This window comes from Suricata suricatta, chromosome 3 (assembly GCF_006229205.1).
Source record: "Suricata suricatta isolate VVHF042 chromosome 3, meerkat_22Aug2017_6uvM2_HiC, whole genome shotgun sequence".
Taxonomy (NCBI): Eukaryota; Metazoa; Chordata; class Mammalia; order Carnivora; family Herpestidae; genus Suricata; species Suricata suricatta.
In genome coordinates, this window is record NC_043702.1 from 116,946,823 (window position 1) to 116,968,590 (window position 21,768).

Genomic DNA, 21,768 nt, shown 5'->3' on the forward strand with positions numbered 1-21,768 from the left:
CCCTCTAGTTGCAGAAACAATCTGTACAAGCCTGTCCCCTGTCTACTTAATCCAGATAGGCTGGATGGAATGAAACGAATAGTATGAAAACGCGTGCGTGTGCGTGTTGTGTGTCTGTGTGGAAGAGAGCATACTGAATTCATAAAAAGCCCTAGAAACAGCTTTCTGGGTTCCTGTGTCAATTTCACAGAGTCCGGTGCACATGGGAATTGCCCTCTCTGAACTTGAGGTCTGGTTAATGCTGGTATATTTTTATAAGATTGAGACATGTCCCCATACTTAAACATTTGCATTATCAGGGTCAATGTGCTAAAACCGAATTGTAACATTTTTAGGCACAGATGGAAAAAAGGTCATTGGCTCCTTGAAAACGTGTGTGGTGAGGGGAATAGATCCACAAAAGCATGTACGTACTTACAAACCAAGCTGTAGAGATCGGGAAAAGAACTGAAGTGTTGATCTCAAGATACCTAAATTGTCCAGATTTACACGGCATTGTGGTGGAACTAGTTAACACTTAGAGCTGTCGGTGTGTAATAACTATTGCTATGGACTGATTCAGTGTTTCCAAGGACTGTGCTCTTAAGTTTGGGGGGGTTCTGTTTTTTGTTTTCTGGTTTTTTTTTTTTAACTGCCTCTCAGATTATATTTCGTAGTTTAAAAATCTTTGCTTTATAATTTCATTAAAGCATAAAAAAACTTCAGGTCTCGGATATTTATTTTCACTTGTTCTACTAATTATTTACAAGACACCCTTTGTTAACTTTTATTTTCTAAATGTGTAGTATATTAAATGTCTTTAAAGTTTTGTTCAATTGATACTACATTAACTTTGATTTGCTTTACTGGGATTTTGTTTTTTTAATACACCTTTTCCATGTCAGTGCGTAGCACCTAACCAGTCGTTTGTATTCCCTTTCAGTCCAATAAACAGAATGAATAAGACCTTGTTGCCGTGTTAAATCTCCTAATATCCACTAATCTGAATGCTTAAATAGTATGACTTTTCTTTTTTAATAGTATGACTTTTAACCTAAAACAGTGGATTTGCTGAATTTGACTTCGTTTTTTCCCTGGAGGTTTCTTTCAGTGTTTAATTTTGAGAAAGTGCAAGCAGGAGAGGGGCAGGGAGAAGGGAAACAGAATACAGAGCGGGCTCAGCACTGACATGGGGTTTGAACTCACGAACCACAAGATTATGACCTGAGCTGAAATTGCCAAAGTTGGACATGCAATGGACTGAGCCCCCCAGGCATCCCTTAGATGTCTTGTTTATTAAAGGGCTGTTGTGCGATCGTGGGTGGAATAGTTTAGGAAAAAAATTAAGGAATACTTGTATTTTATTATATTTTAATTTTTTTAATGTTTTATTGCTTTTGAGAGAGTGTGATAAAGGGAGGGCCAGAGAGAGAGGGAAACACAGAATCAGAGGCAGGCTCCAGGCTCTGAGCTATCAGCACAGACAGCAGGGCTCGAACCCACAAACCGTGAGATATGACCTGAACCGAAGTCAGATGCTCAACCGATGGAACCCAGGCACCCCAGTCATTAAGGAGTACTTGCATTTTAAAGGAATCCCATGCCTGCTCCATTGTGTTCAAAAATATTACTGCATCTGAAAATCTGCATTAGGAATTAGATATGTTGATGAGTACAGGAAGTGTGCTTCCAGTTTGAAATTAAAATTTATTTCCTAACGAATAATTCCACACTTTTTTTTTTAATTTTTTTATGGGTTTTATTTATTTTTGAGAGACAGAGACAGTGCGAGCAGGGGAGGGTCAGACAGAGAGGGAGACACAGAATCTGAAACAGGCTCCAGGCTCTGAGCTGTCAGCACAGAGCCTGACGTGGGGCTCGAACTCATGAACCGTGAGATCATGACCTGAGCCGAAGCTGGACGCTTAACCGACCGAGCTACCCAGGCGCCCCAATTCCACACTTCTTTAGAGAATGTAAACGCCTCCATAGAGAAATCATCCAGCGTGTACAAACCCACAGCATCAGGTGCTTACGAAGAAAGGGAAAGAGCCGTAAGGGCTTCGTGCCAGTGGCAGCGTCCTGCACAGAAGGACGTTCACCTGGGACAGGTCGGCCCCAGGCAGGCAGCTAATGGGGGGCCAGTGGCCTCCAGAGCTGGGCAGTGTGGGGGGAGGGGAGGGTGGGGAGTCTATGTGTTTTCCTTGTAGGACACTACTTCGTGGATTTGAAAACTCAAAACTTCATTTACATGTAAGCTCTCATGCCAGAGCCTAGGCATAAAGAATTTTCCAGCCTTTGCAAATCCAAGAGTAGAAGTTGTATTGTTTTTTTAAGTTTTATGTATTTTGAAAGAGAGCATGCATGAGTGGAGGAGGGACAGAGAGAGGGAGAATCCCAAGCAGGCTCCACACCATCAGCGCATCATGAGAAGAAATCAAAGAGTTGGCCACTTAACCATCTGAGCCTCCGGGGCACCCTGTCTTCTGGCTCTTAAAGTTACAGTTCATCAAGGAAAATAGACTTTAAGTGAACGTGCCTGAGCCTTTCCCAGGCAGGCGGGTGTGTTTCAGTGAGCTTTGTCCCCACTCGTGGGGTTGCATGCAGAGAACATTCCAGTAAGCCTCCATCTCCTTATCCAGAAAGGACCCACGAGCAAGTACGCCTGCTCTCTCCCTCCTGGTGCCCGTGCAGGTACTTGGGATGTCTGTCAGGTGCTGGGCCTGCGTGGTGTGCACATTACTTAGTCCCTGTGACCAAGAGCATCCCTCCGTGCGGGTGCTCTAGCCCGGCCTCGCGAGACTAACACAGCTAACAGGTGGTGGGTCCAGGGTTCGAATCTCCCTGTGATGCCATAGCCTATGCTTCCTTCCAAGTCTGGGCCCACATGAACCACTCTGCTTCCAGACTGCAAGTCACATTTGCAAGCACAATTTGTTGAGCTGGTGCTCAACTGCTGGTACAGATAGGGACCAGCCGCAGCACCACGCATCTGTCTGGCCATGGAGGGAGGTTCCCACGCAGCGTACACTAGCCCAGGCTGCCATCCGATGCCTCCTGTGCTTTCTCATTTGTTCTCCGGCTGCTTCATGGGGCACCGATTCTAGTGCCCGGTTTACAAATGAACTGGACTCAAATGAACTGGTCTGCAGGCATGGGGCCTCCAAGCTGGGCACCTCTGAGTGCAGTGCTTAAGCATCACCAAATACAAATTCCCTTGGTCTAAAAACAGTTCCAACTTGTCAAAGGTCGGTGAAAATTGAAGGGCCCACTGGTTCTGGCTGACTGCGCACTCAGAAAAGAAAATGACTCTCAAATTCTATCCAGACTTCTCTCTACGTAAGTAAAGCGGTCAATACAACAGACACAGGAGGTTTTATAAAGGAAAGCCAGTTTTCGCATCTTCAGAGTGTGTGAATCTATAGAGTAGCGGTTAAAATCATGGGCTCCGGAGTCCTGAGACCTGACTTAATCCAATCACTTGACGTGTGGTAATTCAGACAAGCTACTTTGCGTTCCCTGACCTGCAGGCACTGCTAATGGTGTCGGACGCTCGGCTTCGTAACATGGGGCGTGCACAGAGCCACCCAGCCAACTGCTTGAAGACGGACTGAAAAGTCAGCACAGACGATGCAGTCAGTGAAATCCAAAATATCAGAGCTTCTGCACAACATACGACCTGAGCTGACCTGACCTGCATCAGATGACCCGGCCACTTGTACAGATTGCCAGGAAACGAGAGGGAACCTTGCGGAGGAGACATTAACCAAAGGAAATATGTACATCTGGTTTGGCTCCATCCTAGCACGAACAAACCAAGAGAAACACTTGTGAGTCAATGAGGGACGTGAGCACCAACCGGGTACTTTGGACCAAGACACCCTTAGTTTATGTAAGGTATTGGTACTGTGGCCGTGTGTGCGTGTGTGTGTTTTCAGAACCGTTCTCTTACAGCAATGTGGATAAAATAGCACCGATGTAATGATGTCTCCTATTCAAAACCATCTGACTTCCAGAACAGTGCGGGGAGGGAGATTATGGATAGAACAAGAGTACCCATAACCAATTACTGTAGATGATAAGATACAAAATCACCAAATAACATTAACCATTCCGTCACTGTCTTCAAAAGGATGTTCCCATGCGGCGACTCGAGTTGTCCTGACAGAGGACGGAGGGCCCGCCGGCACAGCACTCAGCCAGCGTGCATCCAGTCTGCAAAATAAACGTGGGATCGGCTGTCAAACGGGATCTGTTCCTTGTCCTCCTTGACTCTGTGTCACACTGTCACTGATAGATTATAGATTTCAGTGAAAACAGGAGGGGCTTGCCTGGGGGCCGAGGTCACGTCCCGCCAGGGGCCCCGGAGGACTGGGACCTGGAGTCCCAGGGGAACTCCCAGGGAAGCAGCCTTTGTCAAGGAAGTGAAGGAGCAGCTGACTTGGGGCCGAGATACTCCCAAAACCCCCGCAGTCTGGACAGGATGGCCACAGTTCCCGCCACCCTTCCGGTTTGGGTGACCCTCATTTGGGAATTCGCATGCGTCAGGACCAACCAAAATGAATACAGATTTAACCAAAAACAAGTTGACTACTTACCACCTTCTGAATTTTCAAAGAAGGCACCACTGAAAACTAGAACTCTCCACCACAGAAGCCGAAGAACCTTATGGAGCATCACCTCTCAGGAACATGTCCATCTTTGTTAGCCACACAGCGAACCCTTGGTCCAAAGTGCTCATGGGAGGTGGCTGGCACCTAGGCGGCACCCGCAGGGCTTCAGACCCTCCTCCAGCTTGCTGCCGGTTCCTGCACAACCAGGACAGCATTACTCACATTTGGGGACAGTCACAGTCCTCCCAGGACACTCTGCCAGCCCTGCTTCGGGTCTCATGGCCTCCAATCCAGCCTCAAACAGACAGCAGGTCTGGGCTGGTGCTGCTCCGTCGGGGCTTCCTGCTGGAAGTCATTGGTTCAGTCATTCGCTGCCACTGAGTGCAAGGCACTGTGTCCTGTGCAGGAGCGGGGAGCACAAGGTTGCACATGTGCTCTGTACCCTAGAGATCCCTGGGGCCCAAATGCATCCAGGCTTCCTCGGCACTCAGTGGGGGCCCAAGGATCCTGCCTTCACCACCAGACAGGGAAGGAGTGGCCTCGGGCAACCTCGGGGCTCTGAGGTCACCTCTAGCAGCAGCGACACAGGTCCCCTCCAGGGAAAGCACAGCACATGGACCTTAGCATGTCGCCCACAGCTTTGAAGGCCGGTGCTTGCCCCTCACCATCCCTTGGGGAGGACCCCCTAAAAATACACACCCACGCTGGCCACCCCCGGCCCTGCCACATACCAGCCACACAGGACAGGCGCTATACAGTTGTAACCACAGTGAGCGTGTCAGAAGTAAGAGCACGTGCTCCCGCTGGGCTCCTGGAAGGCTTGAGGGAGAAAGGAAACCACTCCGGTCACAGGTCCCAGCCCCTAGCACCTGCGAGCTTCCTGGGCTGACACGTTGTCTCTGGGATCTAAGGGCCTGAGGGAACACCAGGAGCCACAGGAGAGGAGGGGGGAGGGCAGAGACCCAACTTTCTTCTCAAACAGGCAGGTGTCTCGAAAGGAAAAGGTAAGAAAGGTACCTTCCCAGTCACAGCTTCTTGGCCCTTTGCTGGCAGATACAAACGCCGCAGGGCGGGCCTGTCGGGGCCCAGGAGGCCGGCAGGACACCTGCCCTCCGCACCCGTCACTGCTGACTCCACACACCAGGTTATCCTCGGCTTCTGCAGTGGCACTCGGGCAGCACTTCAAAGCGTGGCATCAGGACACCAAACAGGAGTGACAGAAAGGGCCCGGCTCACATCACCCAGAGGAGTCAGAGAGGTCAGGGCTCCCCAGTGCTCCCACCAACTGCAGGAGCGGCTCATCCGGGTCTCCCGTGTCACACAGTGGTCACTGACACAGTAATGAGGCCCCAGGCAGAGTGGGGATGGGCTCCATGGTCACTCGACGACCAGCTATCCCTGCTCTAATCTGATGAGCATCTTGTACCAAATCACTGCCCCAAACCACTGACCCCAAGAGACCAATGCAGCGGGACCGGCTGGAGCCAGTGCGCATGTGTGGGTCTGAGGCGGATTTTGGAGGCTGAGGCTTTAAATGAAAATGCTTGATAAAATTTTGCTTTTTTGATTTATTTTCCTTTCTAGAAGCAGCAATTACACTGTACCTGGGCAAATGGCTTATAAGATTTCACAAATTCTTCAAAGAGATAGGTTTTTGAAATGTCATTTTCTGTTAACATTCTTATGAGAAGACTTTTAGCGGACAGTCCCATAAACCTGTAAACCATACGGAACATACGAAGCCGCCACAGTAGAGGCCAAAGGCTAACACTTTGCTGCTCTGCCTGGGTGGCCAGCATCGCTCTGCGCTCTGCCTACAGGCTTCCCTCTGTCTCTGCGGCAGGCAAGGCTGGGGCGGCCGTGCTACATGCAAATACCAATCTTCAGCATAAAACGATGAGAGCCGTGTGTTGGGATTCAGGCTAAAGTAGAGAACCAGAAATCTACAAAAACTCAATTTGTGTTTTTTAAATACTTTATATGGTAAAAATACAGCAAAAATATTTTATTTAGTTCAAAGAGGAAAAAATATACTGTTATGGTCACAATTCTAAGGATGATTCACATGGTCTCTGGCTCCTCAACTGCACTGGGTGGTGTAGACGGCTCCGGCGGCCTCAGTCATTTATCAAAGCCAAGATCATACTGCGGAGAGAAGGGACCAGTGTCAGTGACATCTCCTCAGCACTGGTCCATCCACACTCATGTCTCTGAGGCTCAGCAAGGAACAGATAATCATTTATGCATAAAAGAACATCGAAGGGCGCCTGGATGGCTCAGTCACGGTTGTAAGAACAAGCCCCAAGCAGGCTCTCCGTGCTAAAAGTGCAGAGCCTGCTTGGAATTCTCTCTCCCTCTCTACCCCTCCCCTGTTTGTGCTTGCTCTGTCTCTCAATAAACTTAAAAAAAAAAGATGTAATTAGGGCCTCTCAAAGCCCTAATTTTTTCACTTAGAAAAAAATAAATAACTGGGAAGGGGAGTACAACCTAAAGCCAACATTGGGCTACAGTTTGGAACAAACAGAGAAGCAAACAGAACATTCTCTTGTGCATGCAGCCCGCAGCCCGCAGTGCACTGGGCAGGCCCCCGCTCCCACTCGGGGTTCCAGGCTGCTCTGGGTGCCGCCCGCATGGCCTGACACTGTTAGGCACTCCGCAGGCGCCCAGTAACCACTCGGCTAAAACCACCACAGTTTAACAGCAGCAACGAAACTACCACCATTTTCTTTCCTGCTTAGATGACCAAACTTCACAGAAACCCCATTACACGTCACTAAAGGTGTGATTTGTTGTCCAAATTTAATAACCAAACCAAGTGTAGTCCATGCACAGCACAGATTAACGGGAGCAGCTAATCCCTGTGGAAGATTCTGAGAGTTTACTGCCAGTCAGCACAAACCTATGTGCTTTACACACGTTATCACGTTTAGTCCAGATCACAATTCAGTGAGGTAGGTATTAGATACCATCCCATTTTCAGACCAAAAAACCGAGGCACAGACAGGTTAAGAACCAGCCCTCGGTCACGCAGTAAACAGCTGCCTCCAGACTGAATGAGGCCAGCACCTAAGCAAAACATCAATGGCATTGACCCCACTGCTATCTAAAGAAGACGGGCATTTCTCCCTTTCGTTCTAAGTGAAAAACAACGATGGATGTGCGTGTCCGCCATGTGACAGGCAAGCCAGACAGGACCTTCGTAAAATCCCTGCGTTCAAAATCTGATAAGGGAGAGTCTTGGTGGCTTGGTTGGTTGAGTGTCTAACTTCAGCTCAGGTCATGATCTCATGGTTCGTGAGTTCGAGTCCCATGTCGGGCTCTGCTGTTAGCATGGAACCTACTCTGGATCCTCCATCCCCTTCTCTCTGCCTCTCCCTTGCTCACATGCTCAGTTTCAAAAATAAGTAAACTTTTTAAAAATATTAAAGGGGCACCTGGGTGGCTCAGTCTGTTAAGCATCTAACTCTTAATTTCAGCTCAGGTCATAACCTCACGGTTCATGCGTTCAAGCCCTGCATCAGGCTCTCTGCTGACAGCTCAGAGCCCAGAGCCTGCACCCTGCTTCAGATTCTGTGTCTCCCTCTCTCTCTGCCTACCCTCTGCTCACACTCTGTCTCTCAAATATAAACAGATGTTTAAAAAATAAATTACAAAAGTTAAAAAACAAAATAACAGAAAAGCAAATATCAACAACGAAGAGGAAAGCATCGACACTAGTTTCGATCCAGTGTCTGTGGGTGTAATGAGCAGCTGCAGGTCCCGGGAAGCCTCTGGGCGGAGGCTGCAACTGCTCGGACTTCTGACGGCTTCAGACAAAACAGCAATTTGCTAAAACTCCATCCACTGAGCATCTGACTCTTGATCTCAGGATCAGGATCTCATGGTTCGTGGGCTTAAGCCCCACATTGGGCTCTGTGTTGGCAGCATGGACTCTGCTTGGGATTCTCTCTACCCCTCCCTTCCTTGCACTTGCTCTGTCTCAAAATAAACTTAAAGAAAAAACCTGCCATCTCTAGGCAGTTTCTAATTACCCGAACCCTCTGAGTGACCAATTTAGCGCAACACAAGTTCTTCCTAAGAGTCCTCATGCCTGTGTGAAAAATTAAAATTGACCTGGGGAAAAAAATAGGAATGATTTCATTAAGCTTGCATATAAAGGTTAAGCCAGACTGCTAGTCTCCTAAAGATTTAATCAAATCCTACACACGAATTTTTTTTCTCTTCTTTGCTCTATTCCTTGGCCTGGCAACAGATAAGGGAAAAGGTGGCATGTGTATCTCTGAAACCCAATGGAAGGTTAAGACAGGACCGCATGAGGCTTCTGCTTCCCGTGTCTGAGAGCCAGTCTTTGCTGGTACCCCTCACTCCCGGTCCGCTACGACCGGAAGGCAGATACAGTTTTACAGGGACAGGCACCTGGCATGTAGCGAGGCAGTGCCACACCTAAGTCCGCACCACATCCCCGGGAGAGCCGCGGCGGGCCGGTCCCTGGGAGTGCATCTACACTGCTCAGCGCCAGGAGTGAGGCCCGGACACCGGGGAGGGTGGGGAACGCTCAGTGTGAGGCATGCAGACGACCTCCGCAGCCACGGGGTAACCAACACCCCAAGTACCTACGGTGGGTCAGACAGATCGCTGATCTGATGACATAAAAGTCAGGCTGGGAGAACTGCACAGGCTGCCCTGAGGCTCCACAGAGACGACGCAGAACCCACAGCACACTAACGTGCCCCCGACCCCAAGGAGGCGCCCGTGTAGGGAAACGCCAGGAGGGCCGCGGACTCACCTGTAAAGATACATGAAGAAACAGAGCAAGTGGAAACCGAGCTTGATCATGGCTTCCTTCATGTGTGACTTCAGCTGACCTCGATTGTGGATCTCTGTCGGGTCGAACACCCCCATGTTACCACTCGGCACCATGATGAACCTGATGCACACACAACAGAAAGAAATCCGGTCATCAACATAAATATTCAAAACAAGTAACCAACAACAACCAGCCTTTCCCAGTGACCAATCACAGCGGCCTTAAATCCAGACCAGACACGGATGACTAGTACAACGACACCATGGGCCACCATGTGGTTTTCCTCTGAGAGATACAATGCTTGTTAATCTTGGTTATTAATTTCTACCCTCAAACAAATCCGATAACACTCTAGAGACAGGTATTTTATGCCAAGACCCTTTTGCCCAGCTGTAGAAAACTCCTAAACTGGTCATACTTACAGCCATTTTCCAGTGGACACAGTGAAGGGGACTCTAAAACCAAACCAATTTTATCAAGTTCTTAGTCACTTATTTATCTAGAAAGTTATGACATAATTAATGCACTTCCCCCCAGAACACCTATGAGGAGGTGTAGTGTCACACAATTATTCCCATTTCACAGAAGACCATGAAGAGACTCCTGCTGGTCCGGGATGACACACCTCCATCCGCAGGGTCCGTGAACAGGGCCTGGTTTACAGACACAACTCAGAGAAGACCGAAGGGAAATGCTGCAGAGTAAGTGCTATGGTGGTAAATCAAAACCCATCTTCAGACAGTAAATAGTTCAGACCCACCCAGCACGTAATGTCTAACTTTACAGAACCCTTAAACAAGCTAAGTGCACGGTATTATTAAGAGATAATATTCTGACAAATCGTAAATGTCCTTTGTGTAGCAGTGGAGATGAGGCCACAGTGGGGACAGGAGCAGAGTCACAAGCCAAGGGGGGAGAGGGCACCATGAGCCCACACCGCGTTCTGACGCCAGACCAGTTCAACCCGATTTTCCCAGATTCGGCAGGGACACCAACTTTTTAAAAAAAATCCTGAAGGCCCTGTGTTTACCGGGGGTCTCTCAGCCTCTCCTTCCTCCCCATCACTGCGTGTGTAACAGCACACGACCCCTGACAGCCAAGGAACCGGCTCACTTGGTGAGTGTACACCTACTTCAACACCCCTCGGGACCACATGTGCAAGGACGTGCCCTAACCAGTGTGTGCCGGCCCCTTCCTGCCACCCATGGTTCTCACACCGACATCTGTGAAATGCAAATGCCCCGAGTTCTGCAAACTTAACCCTCCCAAACCCTGCCACCCCCAAGAACCCGAGAGCGGAGCAGATGGTTCTTAATGTCCAAGTGGTCCGGATGCCGCTCTCCGCTCTGTCTCAGAGCCCTCTCCGGCCAGGTCCTGGCTACCCCGGCCCTCTTCAGACTCAGTTCACCCTCCCCTCTGAGTTGCACTCACATGGGGGTGTCCTCTGCATGCCCCAGTCACAGCCCCACCCCGCCCTCTGGTCCCATCCCTGTGTCTGGCCACTCCTGCCCACATGATGCTCCCAGGAAAACTTTTCCAAAGACCACTTACTTCATCAGGTTAGCTGCTCAAAAGCATACAGAACGAAGAAGATGTATGAATGGCTACGAAGCATATTAAAAGGTACCCAGGATCACCTGGCACCAGGGAAACCTCACACCCAACTGGATGGATAAAATGAAAAGATACAGGGGCACCTGGAGGGCTCAGTCAGAAGGCCACGCGATTCTTGGTCCGGGGGTTGTGACTGTGGGGGTAGATGTTACTTAAATAAAAATAAAAAAGACACACAACAACAGGTATTGGCGAGGATGTGGAGAAACAGGAACCCATATGCACATCTGCTGGGAATGCAAAATGGTGCAGCTGCTTCTGAACCCCCAGGCAGCTCCTGAAAAAGTTCAACGTAAAGTTATCACATGACCCGGCAAATCCACTCCTGGGAAAAGTTAAATATGTCCACACAAGAACACACACAGGAATGTTCACAGGGGAATTATTTGTAGCAGCTGGAAACTAGAAACAACCGAAAGGCCCATCAACTGCAGCGACAAAATGCAGTCTGTCCACACACTGGAACAAGATTCAGCACCTAAAGGGTATGAAGAACACAGTACCTGCCACACATAGACGGACCTGGAAAACACGGTGCCGAGTGACAAACTAGTCACAAAAGAGCACATACTGATGTCTCCTGTATGACAAGTCTGCACAGGATAGGAAATCTTAGGAGAGGCAGAAAGTAGACTGGTGACTGCCTAGGGCCAGGGGAGGGGAGAGGAGAAGAGGGAAGGGGAGAAAGAGGGGAAAGGAGGGAAGGGGAGAAGCAGCAAGGGGAGAGAGAGAGGAGGGGGAAAGAAAGTAAGGGGGAGGGGGAGGGCAGAGGAGGGGCAGGGAGAGGAGACTGCTAATGTGTACAGGACTTCCTTTTGGGGTGAGGAGCATGTTCTAAACCAGACTGGTGCTGACTGCTTACATGTACGAATGTACTAGAAAGAGCTGGAACAGAGAACGTGCAATGGGTGAACGTCTGCCACTGGCGCTCGCAGGGACACGTGAGCTCCACGGCCTGATGCTCACAGTTCTGGGTGGCACATCTGAGGCAACACCAGCTGCTGCTATAGCCTCGTCTATGCACCTGCGACCTGACGGCCCTGCACAGGCCCTGTGTGTTGGCCTTAGGCCCCCCAGCGCTCCCTTGTCCTTCCCCCTCCTGTAGGCTCTACACAGACACCCCCTCCTGGGAAGGTCCCAGCTCGAGGCCTCCCAATCACCCCAGGCGCCCCAGCCCACCTCGTACTTAAGCTCGCTGCTTATTTTGTTTCTCAGTTACTTATTTTGCCTCTCGGTCCTGTGGGGCAGAGCCCATTCCACATAGGTCTGCGTCCCCAAAAGCAAGAAGTGCAGGTGTCTGAAAAGGGGAAAGGACCCATCTGTTGATTTTTCTATAACCTTTTTAAGTAGCACGTAAATTTGTGAACAGCCAATCTGTCACTGTCATTATCAGGGCAATAAACCTACATGATCTTGTGATTATGGGAAACAGAATCCATGGACTTTTCTGTCCCCCACAGTAAACCTGCTAGAACCAAGCCACCATACTTGGCACCAGGCACAGAAGCCGCACGGAGCCTCCCTTCCTCTGGTGCTGTCGTAGACCAATGACAGTGCGGGCTGGGGGATCACTGAGCTCTGGTCTCAGCTTTCCCGCTCTCCCTCCCCAGTTCCTGTTCAGCCCGTTGGGATCATGGGGACACTGAGCCATGCTCCAAGTCTGCGCGGGTCGGCACCTCGCCAGCTGGGGCAGGGGCCCGTCTTCCAGCAGAGCTCAGGTCAGGGTGCTGGTCTATGGGATGACCATGCGAGAGCACAGAGAAACTTACAGGAAAAAGTAATTGTTTCCCTCTGGGAAAGAGGGCCAAATTTAAAATCCCTTCTGTGGCTCAGGTCCTGGTGTCATGATCTCTATAAATCCATCCCCCACATCTGCTTCCTCCCCCTCATGGCCTTCCATTACCTTCTTGTGTGTCCTTATTACCTCCTCCACCTTCCTTTATTCTTTTCTTTGTCCTTCTTTTTTAAGTCTTATTTATTTAAGTAATCTCTGCATCCAACCCGGGACTCAAACTAAAGACTTTAAGACTCACACTTTTCTGAGCCAGTGGCACTCTCTGCTTCTTTTAATTTTTTTTTTTAATGTTTTATTTAATTTGGATACAGAGACAGAGCATGAGAGGGGGAGGGGCAGAGTGAGAAGGAGACACAGAACCAGAAGCAGACTCCAGGCTCTGAGCTAGCTGTCAGCACAGAGCCTGACGCGGGGCTTGAACCCACGAACGTGAGATCTGACCTGAGCCGAAGTCGGAGGCTTAACCGACTGAGCCACCCAGGCGCCCCTCACCCTCTGCTTCTTATTCTAACTGCACTTTATTTTTAGTATTTATTTACTGTTGTTTGTTTTTTAATGTGTTTATTTTTATTTTATTTTATTTTTTAAAATGTTTTATTTATTTTTGAGAGAGAGAAAGAGACAGAGACAGAGTGAGCAGGGGAAGGTCAGAGAGAGAGAAAGACACAGAATCTGAAGCAGGCTCCAGGCTCTGAGCTGTCAGCACAGAGCCCAACACGGGGCTCAAACCCACAAACTGTGAGGTCATGACCTGAGCCGAAGTCAGATGCTTAACCGAATGAGCCACCCAGGCACGCCAATGTTTATTTTTGAGAGAGAGAGACAGTGTGAGCAGGGGAGGGGCAGAGAGAGAGGGAGACACAGAATCCAAAGCAGGCTCCAAGCTCTGAGCTGTCAGCACAGAGCCCACCATGGGGCTCGAACTCATGAACTGCGAGATCATGACCTAAGCCCAAGTCTGACGCTTAACCGACTGAGCCACCCAGGTGCCCCCTGGCTTTTGTTGACCATTCTTAATGGAAAACACATATGTCTTTAAACATCACAACTGAATATTACATATTTTTTAAATGCACACATGTAAATTTGTGTTCTGACTATAAGACCGGACCATGCAAACTGCTACTTGCCCCGTCCACCGGAGTAAACAGGGATTTATGCTGACTTCACGTGGCATTCTACTGTCCTTTATTTCATGACTAGCATGTATCTTATTGCAGAAAAAAAAAGCATAAAAAGTTTTTTTAATCGTCCTTTAAATCACCAGGGCATGAAGCATTAGTAAACAAATCATACTCACCGATATATGTTCCAAGTGGCAACGGGCAGGTTGAGAAGGAAGATGAACCAGTGCAATGAAATGAGCATCAACACGGTAACGATGGTGTGGCCAATCAGCTCGGGAATGACCCACTGCAAGGGAAGAACACGGCATTACCGAGCCCTACTGCGTGCTTCCTGAGTGTCCGTGTTAGCTGAAGCTAGATCGATGGATACGCAGAGAGTTTACAAGCTAATGTTCCAAGATTTATTTTTAGACTCCAACGACCCAGATTGCACAGCGCTGTAACTGCTCATGCCATGTAAACACGTCACACACCACTTAAAAATAATGCACTTAAATTACAATTACATTTTATCCTCAGCAAAGGTCCAGATTCATTCACTAAGTGGGTATGAATGACAACTGGGGAAACGATGGAGCATCATTTACTGGCTATTCCAAGGTCTGTGCCAAAGCCCTTCATGCTAATTGGTGTGGTTTATATCCAAATATACACTGTATTGCAAGTCAGAGTATCAATCTTAAACATGTTCCAATCTCCAGAACCCTGAGGGAAATCCTTTCTTCCTCTCTCTCTCACTTTCTCTCACACACACACACACAGGTACTTTAACAGCTCACAGTAACAGTGCAAAGTTGAACAAGTACGACAGATACGGGAATCCCAGCCTGCTGGCCCATGGCACCCAGGCCCTTATGTGCGCGCTGCGGACCACGCAGTACTCTACTGCTCATGTGCCAACAGCTGTGGCCACAGGTCCTCTGTTCACCAGTCATCTTCCTCTCCTAACAGTGAGACTTTCCTTTCCACGGAAGTTGATAGTAACACTTACGAAGACACAAACTGCCACTTGCAGAAATGAAAAAAGCAAAACTCAGAGAGGTTAAGTAATTTGCCCCAGATCACAAAGCTCCTTAGTGGCAGAATAACACAGTATAAATCCAAACATACTGGCCCCAGGTCTCTTGTATTTTGAGTTTAGATATGTTTAGTAAACAAAGAAGGAATGTGCTAGGCCTTAAACCTAATTTGCAATCAACACACTTTTGAAAAACGTAACACGGAGTTTCTGAAGTGTAACCAACAGAGCACAGCGCTTACAGGGGTTAAGCTGTGAAGTCAAACACACCTGGGGCGGGGTCCCTGCTTTCCCCTACCATTAGCCACGCAGGCTTAGGAAAGGTTGCTCCCCCTCAGGGAGCCACAATTGGCTCATCTCTAAACTAGGGGTGAAAACACCCGCACCGCAAGCCAGCACCCAGCAAACGCAGCCAGGTTACCACTGCCGCGACCACAGGCCACGCCCTCCGCCCCCAGCGATGGCTTCCAAACTGGGTTTCTTACCTTGGGCTGCAGTCCCTGGTTTGCTGTATAGCCAAACCAGAAGCAAAAGTCTTAGGAAGTGACACTTCACTTTCTTCTGCTTGCTTTACTTACTTTCAACCAAGCCCTGTGTTTTCACTGTCTTCCCTCCTCAGCCAGGCATGCTACCCCTAACCTGTTCTCTGAAAGGCAGCACTGGGCTCACGGCCCCTGGCGGGAGCCTGCAGCCTGCTCCTGTGGAGTGACTGAAGGGCACACAAAAGACACGTACAAACCACGGCCCTTTCCGGTGCTCAACAAGGGTCCGGGTAGATGCCAATCACCCCGCAGTGAGTCCGGTGTACCTACCAGTTGGCCCACAGCCTGGCCCATGTGGGGAGCCTCTGGGAGTCTGTGAGTGCTTTTCCCTAAGTATGACCAGACACCTGTGTACCAGAAACTGACAAAGCCCTCTGACAGGAGAGGAGAAAACACATAGGGAAAGGAGCTTGGAGGGAACCGAAATAACGTAGGAAGCAGAAGGAAATTTCGAAACTACTATAATCAAGATTCTCAGAGAGCTAGGACACTCCCATCTGAGCAAGGGAACAAGGTCTCAGAAATTACAACCTTGCCATAAATGGTGTGTACGTAGATCAGAAGATAAAGCAGAGGGAACCTTAAAACAAAAAGGCACAAAAAACCCAAAGAGATAAAAATTTTAAATTTTTTTTATGTCTTTATTTTGAGAGAGAGACAGAGCACGAGCAAGGGAGGGGCAGAGAGAGAGAGGAGACACAGAATCTGAAGCAGGCTCCAGGTTCTGAGTTGTCAGCACAGAGCCCGACACAGGGCTTGAACTCACGGTCCATGAGATCATGACCCAAGCCAAAGTCAGCCACTTAACAAACTGAGCCACCCTGGCGCCCCAAGGGATAAAAATTTTAAAGAAGAACAGGCAGATAATCCCGCAGATGAATTATCCAGTGCGTGAAAGTTGTTGAAAGAGAGAAAAAAAGAGGGGAGGGCGTCCAGGTGGCTCAGTTGGGACTTTTGGTTTCAGCTCAGGTCATGATCTCATGATTCGTGAGATGGAACCCCGTGTCGGGCTCTGTGCTGAGCATGGACCCTACCTGGGATTCTCTCTCCCTCTCTCCCTGTCCCTCCCCGCTACACACATGCACACACTCTTTCCCTCAAAATAATAATCATTAAAAAAAAATACAACCCAGTTGGTAAAATATATAGCCATTCTTCTAAAACTGAGGAGACCTGAAAGTAATAGAATATTGATTAAATCTTGATTTTTTTAAAAAGCAGTTTGGGAGATAAATACAAAATCTTTTATTTAGAGCAATCACTGTATTAAACCACATTCTGGAAAATTCAAAATAAAGAAAAAAAGAAGAGAAGGAATATAGTTTACTAGAAATGTTAATTGCCCAACTGTCACTTTTTTCCCCTCATGGGCCAGAGAAACAGAAATAGGTACAGATGAGAAACTTCTATGTGAAGCTGAGAACACGCGCAGTATTTACTGAGTTGTGACATGAACTTTAATCCGGAAAGTCTTCTGTCTGCTCAGCTCGTAAAATGAATCAGGACTAACTGGTTTCTCTGTATCCAGACAAACTGTAGTTCAGAGCATCTTTGCCAACACAAAGTTCTGAGCACAGACTAAAGGTAAAGTGGTCTTGACATAAATCAACTAATTAACTCCATTTCTCAGCAAGCCACGAAAAGAAGGTCATCTTTCATGCAACAAAACACAGACTGAGCTTTTTAGTCACGAGCAGGGACGATGGGTTTCAGGTTTCGACACAGAAGACAAAAAAGATTATCCTCATAACAAGCCTTTTCATCCTAAAGTATCGACTGACACAGGGACAAGGCAGAAGCAGAGTAAGGAAACAAAATTTCAAGTGGAGTCTTCCATAGTTTCACTATCTAAAATACTGCCCAAACTCAGTAGCTGTACAGACATTCCAATGAGTACGAAACAACACGCACTTCAAAATCAAACATACCTATGTCGGTTATCTATACCAACCTGGAACACAGAAAATGAGTGAAGAAATGTCTTACCTTGTTTAATTTTGAGCAACATGATCTAGCATTAATGTAATCACATTCTAAATCAGACAATGTAATTATCTGAGGATCAAGATAAGGAATTATAAGACTTTAAAAAAAGTTTCTTAATCTTTTATTATTTCTGAGAGACACAGAGAGAGCATGCACAAGCATGAGCAGGGAGGGACAGAGAGAGAGACAGAGACAGAGACAGAGAGACAGAATTGGAAGCAGGCGCTCTGTCAGCACAGAGCCTGATGTGGGGCTCAAACTTGCGAACCGTGAGATCACAACCTGAGCCACCCAGGTGCCCCTACGAGACTTTATTTTTATATATCTAAGTTTCAGAAAAAAAAATCCAACTGTAATGCAGAATTAAAGTTCCCTTGAAAAAATTTATTTCCTTAAAGGTCACTCATTAGATAACTCAATTTTCTCATTTATGTCCCTTCAACAAATTATCTTCACAAAGAATCTTATTATGCTCAATTCTAAAGTAACCAATACCAGAACATCCAATCTGAGTTCCTTAAGAAGTGAAAATGACCATAAGAATTGGAAAATAAGACCTATAAAAACAATTTAAATGTGAAAAACTTGAATTCCCAATAGTAAAAAATAGTATTTATTTATGACAGATCCATAAAATGTCTTTGAAGACTCAAGATGTGAAAAAAGGAAACAAGAGACAAAACTGTCAATATAGTGGGGTCATAGGTGAGCAGTGGTTATGTCTCCTCATAGACAATTTGTTTTCCTAGTAGTTCTCTCTTGCCCAAACTCTGCATAGTAAACATATAGGCAAAAAATGGGTTTTAGCACAAAACATAAACTCACAAATAAAAATGTGAGGACAGACACAGAAGGAAAAGGCCTCAAATGAGTGATACAAGGCCTGAGAACTGCTGCCAAATGCTCCCCGCCAATAGCTGGGACAGAGCTGAAAGGAACAGAGCAAACTGCTGAGGGTCACAGTCGGTGGGCGACAGAAACATGAGGTTTATTACGCTATACTCTCTACAGTAACACTTGAAAGTGTCCAATAAGACAAGAAAAAGTAAGTGTTCTCACCTAAATTCTAAACATTTCCATATGGATGTTCCCCAACAACTTAACGCAAGGAAAGTCAAACTCGTCACCATCCCCACAAATTGTTCCACATCAACTGGGTTCCGTTTCTGTGGCTGACACAAGCTCAAACCCCAGGGGGTCATCTATGTCTTCAGGTTCACAACCCACCTACAAGCAGCCTTCACCCGCCCACCCCTCACTTCTTCCTCGCTCCACCTGTTAACCCGGCCTTCCACCTGCCACAGTTAGAATCCTATTTCAAACCCACGCAGGCCCATTCCCTAAGTTTACCTTTCAGTCTTTCCTCTTTCCAACCCACTCTGCAGATTCATCTTCCTAACACACCATTTGTTAATATCAAGAACGTTCAATGCCTCCCTACTGCCTTGAGGATAGAATGAAAGCTCAAGCTGTCCCCACCTTCGCACGCAAAACTTTCAAAATCTGATCTAATCCAGCCTTTCCAACCTTGACTTTCTCCAGCCCATATCAACTGTGCGCTCCAGACACCTTGACCCTATCACCCAGGAATGCCATAAACATGCCTGTCTCTGCACCTGTGCTCTTGTCTGATTCCGAATACCCACCCCTCCCCTTCAGCACAGGCTTTCTTCGGGGTTCGAAGTCCGGGAAAACTCCCATTCCTACAGAATTTCCACGCCAACCGTTCCCTCCCTCCCACTCCAGTAGGAAGTTCAGGCTTCCAAAACGACAGTAATGACAGTAACATGCTGAATTCCAGCAAAACACACCCTACACATACCTTAATGTCCACTTAACACTTCTCTTTGTGCATAAACTGCTGTAAGCCAAGGCTACTTTAAATCATCAAGCCTAGCTCTCCACACTGTAAAACCAGAAACCCATGTTTGATTTCTGAGTCCTAGTTCTTTATGTCACAAGACGGACATAGGTCACCAAAACTTGGGCCAGTAATTCTGGTTTTTCAGTCAGTTCACCAAGCCTAATAAAACTGAAAGTTCTTAGGCACCTGGCTGGCTCAGTCGGTGGAGCCCATGACTCTTGATCTTGGAGTTGTGAGTTTGAGCCCCCGGTTGAATGTAGAGATTACTTAAAATAAAATCTTCAGGGGCGCCTGGGTGACTCAGTTGGCTAAACGTCCAGCTGCAGCTCAGGTCATGATCTTGCGGTTCATGGGTTCAAGCCCCGTGTTGGGCTCTGTGCTGACAGCTCAGAGCCTTGAGCCTGTTTCAGATTCTGTGTCTCCCCCTCTCTCTGCCCGTGCTCAGATCATACTCTCTCAAAAATGAATAAACCTTTTTAAAAAATAAAATATTTAAAGCAAAATCAAAACAACTTGAGGTTCTCATTAGAATTTATATGATAAAGTAAAAACTGCAGCTGAACTGGGGACAGCAGGAGGCAGAGCACAGCGGCCACGGGGCAGGCACTGTGCTGGGTGCTGAATGCGTGTCCCCGCTACACACACACACACACACACACACACACACACACACACACGCGCGCGCGCGCCCCTTCCTTGGAAGCAAACATTTCCCACCTCACCCAGGAGAACAGACTGAAGCAGGTGCACCGCTGCGCACAGCGAGTCCCTGGCTGAGCAAGGGGTCTTCATAGCAACTGTGACCACTCCCTCCAGAGCAGGCTGCCTGTCTGAACAAAGTTGGACGTCGCACAGAAAACCCACGCACACCTATCCTCAAGCCAGGGTGTTTTGGAAAAAAGAAAGCTTAATTCACTCGGAAAGCAACCCAAGGGGGCTCTGACTCTTGATGGCGGCTCCGGTCATGATCTCACGGGCTGTAGGAAAGAGCCCTCTCTAGGGCTCTGAGCTGACAGCCAGGAGCCTGCTTGGGATTCTCCCTGCCTCTCTGCCCCTACCCCGCTCGCTCTCTCAATAAACAATAAAACAAAAAGAGCAAAAGGAAAACATTACAAAGGAAGCAGTTCCCGTGACCCCCAAATAAAGAAAGACAAGAGCAAGCCTCGCACGGATTCTTCCCACTCTTAAGGGCCTCTGACTGGACGCTCCCTGAGAGTGGATGCGGGTCCCCCACTCATGCAGGGGCCCCGAAAACCTCGTGACGACAGCAGTGCGGGCGCGGCCGGCACTTACGCCCGGGCGGCCACCGCAGAGGCCCCGCGGCAACCAGAGTGGACGCCCGCCAACCCGCGCGCCCCAGGAATGGTGGGGAACGGGAAGGGCCCGTCGGCGGCGGGGGAGCGGGGTGCAGGCAGCGGAGTCGGCCTCCCGCCCGGTTCTGGGCCATGGCCCGCCGCCCCCGCGCATCTGCCCAGCCCCGCCTCAGCCCCGTCCCCCGGGCGCCGGTCCCAGCCGGCCTCCGCCCGCCTCAGCCAAGGATACGAAGTACACCGAGAGGAAGATAAGCGCGCAGCAGTCGAGGAGAGAGAAGACGAACACCACCGCCTCCATCCTCCGCCGCCGCCGCCACTCCCTCCGTCAAACCAGCCCAGGCGCCCGGCGCGCCCGCCTGTCCGCCCCTGATAGGCCCTCGCCGGGACCTCTGGGGCGCTTAGTCCCGGAGCCGCGACATGCCGGAACTTGTAGTCCGCCGCCACCGCCCCGACGCACGATGGGAAGTGTAGTTTGTGAGTGCCGACGCGGCCGCTAGGCGAGGGCGGGACTCCACCCTAATCCTGACCGGGTCTGGAAACCGTGCCAGAGTTAGTCAACGGGCTTTTACCGAACGCTGGCGCCCGCTGGGCACCCGACTTGGCCATAGGAAGGCGTTCTCCTCGCAGAGTACAAGTCCGACCGCGACAACTCCGCTGGAGACTCGCCTCCCAGATGCCTCTTTGTCCGCAGGCCTCACCGCCCTCGCCTCTGCCTCGCTCCGCCCCAGATGTTAAGAGTTTCAAAGACGCGGTATGTTGTCTCGGTCACTTAAGTTTTCACGGACTCTGCACTGACTGCCGGCGGGGACCTGCTCAGACCCCAGGCATAGAAACCAGGGAGGCAGGCCGGGGGGTCACAGGGAAAGGGCCATTTATTTCCAAGGCAAATTCTATCAAAGTCATACATCCGTTCAACCAGTACTTTTGTTGTGTTTTATTTTTATTTTTAAATAGGCTGTATACCCAAGCCGGGGCTTAAACTCACGATCTTGGGATCAAGAGTCACATGCTCAACCCACTGCCAGCCAGGCATCCCCCTACCAGTATTTTCTGAGCGGCTAGTATATGCCAGCTTTGGGCCCTGCGAGTACACTGTCAATGACAGGGAAA

The 21,768-nt window shown here is 48.8% G+C and overlaps 1 protein-coding gene across 2 annotated transcripts; it reads right to left on the minus strand.

The window, feature by feature from the left end:
* Window positions 1–6,142: 6,142 nt before the first annotated feature.
* CNIH4 (cornichon family AMPA receptor auxiliary protein 4) lies at window positions 6,143–21,059 on the minus strand. Of its 2 annotated transcripts, XM_029934927.1 has the most exons (5): window positions 20,888–21,059; window positions 17,482–17,550; window positions 14,109–14,221; window positions 9,379–9,519; window positions 6,143–6,737 (listed from the first exon to the last, which is right to left on the minus strand). In XM_029934927.1, exons 1-5 carry the CDS (start codon window positions 20,954–20,956, stop codon window positions 6,710–6,712), a joined length of 420 nt encoding a protein of 139 aa, XP_029790787.1. In that variant the 5' UTR covers window positions 20,957–21,059; the 3' UTR covers window positions 6,143–6,709. The 2 variants fall into 2 exon arrangements, with proteins under 2 accessions (XP_029790787.1, XP_029790786.1); XM_029934926.1 differs by lacking the exons at window positions 17,482–17,550; window positions 20,888–21,059 and adding an exon at window positions 20,639–20,827.
* Window positions 21,060–21,768: the final 709 nt, after the last annotated feature.

What these genes read in the sequence shown, in the direction of transcription:
- CNIH4 (XM_029934926.1), bottom strand. Translation starts at nt 20,812, where the DNA reads ATGCGCGGGGGCGGCGGGCCATGGCCCAGAACCGGGCGGGAGGCCGAC. An exon ending in TCTGCGGTGGCCGCCCGGGC is followed by an intron (nt 14,222 to 20,638) that starts GTAAGTGCCGGC and finishes CTTCCCTTGCAG; the next exon opens with TGGGTCATTCCCGAGCTGAT. An exon ending in GCCACTTGGAACATATATCG is followed by an intron (nt 9,520 to 14,108) that starts GTGAGTATGATT and finishes TGTGTGCATCAG; the next exon opens with GTTCATCATGGTGCCGAGTG.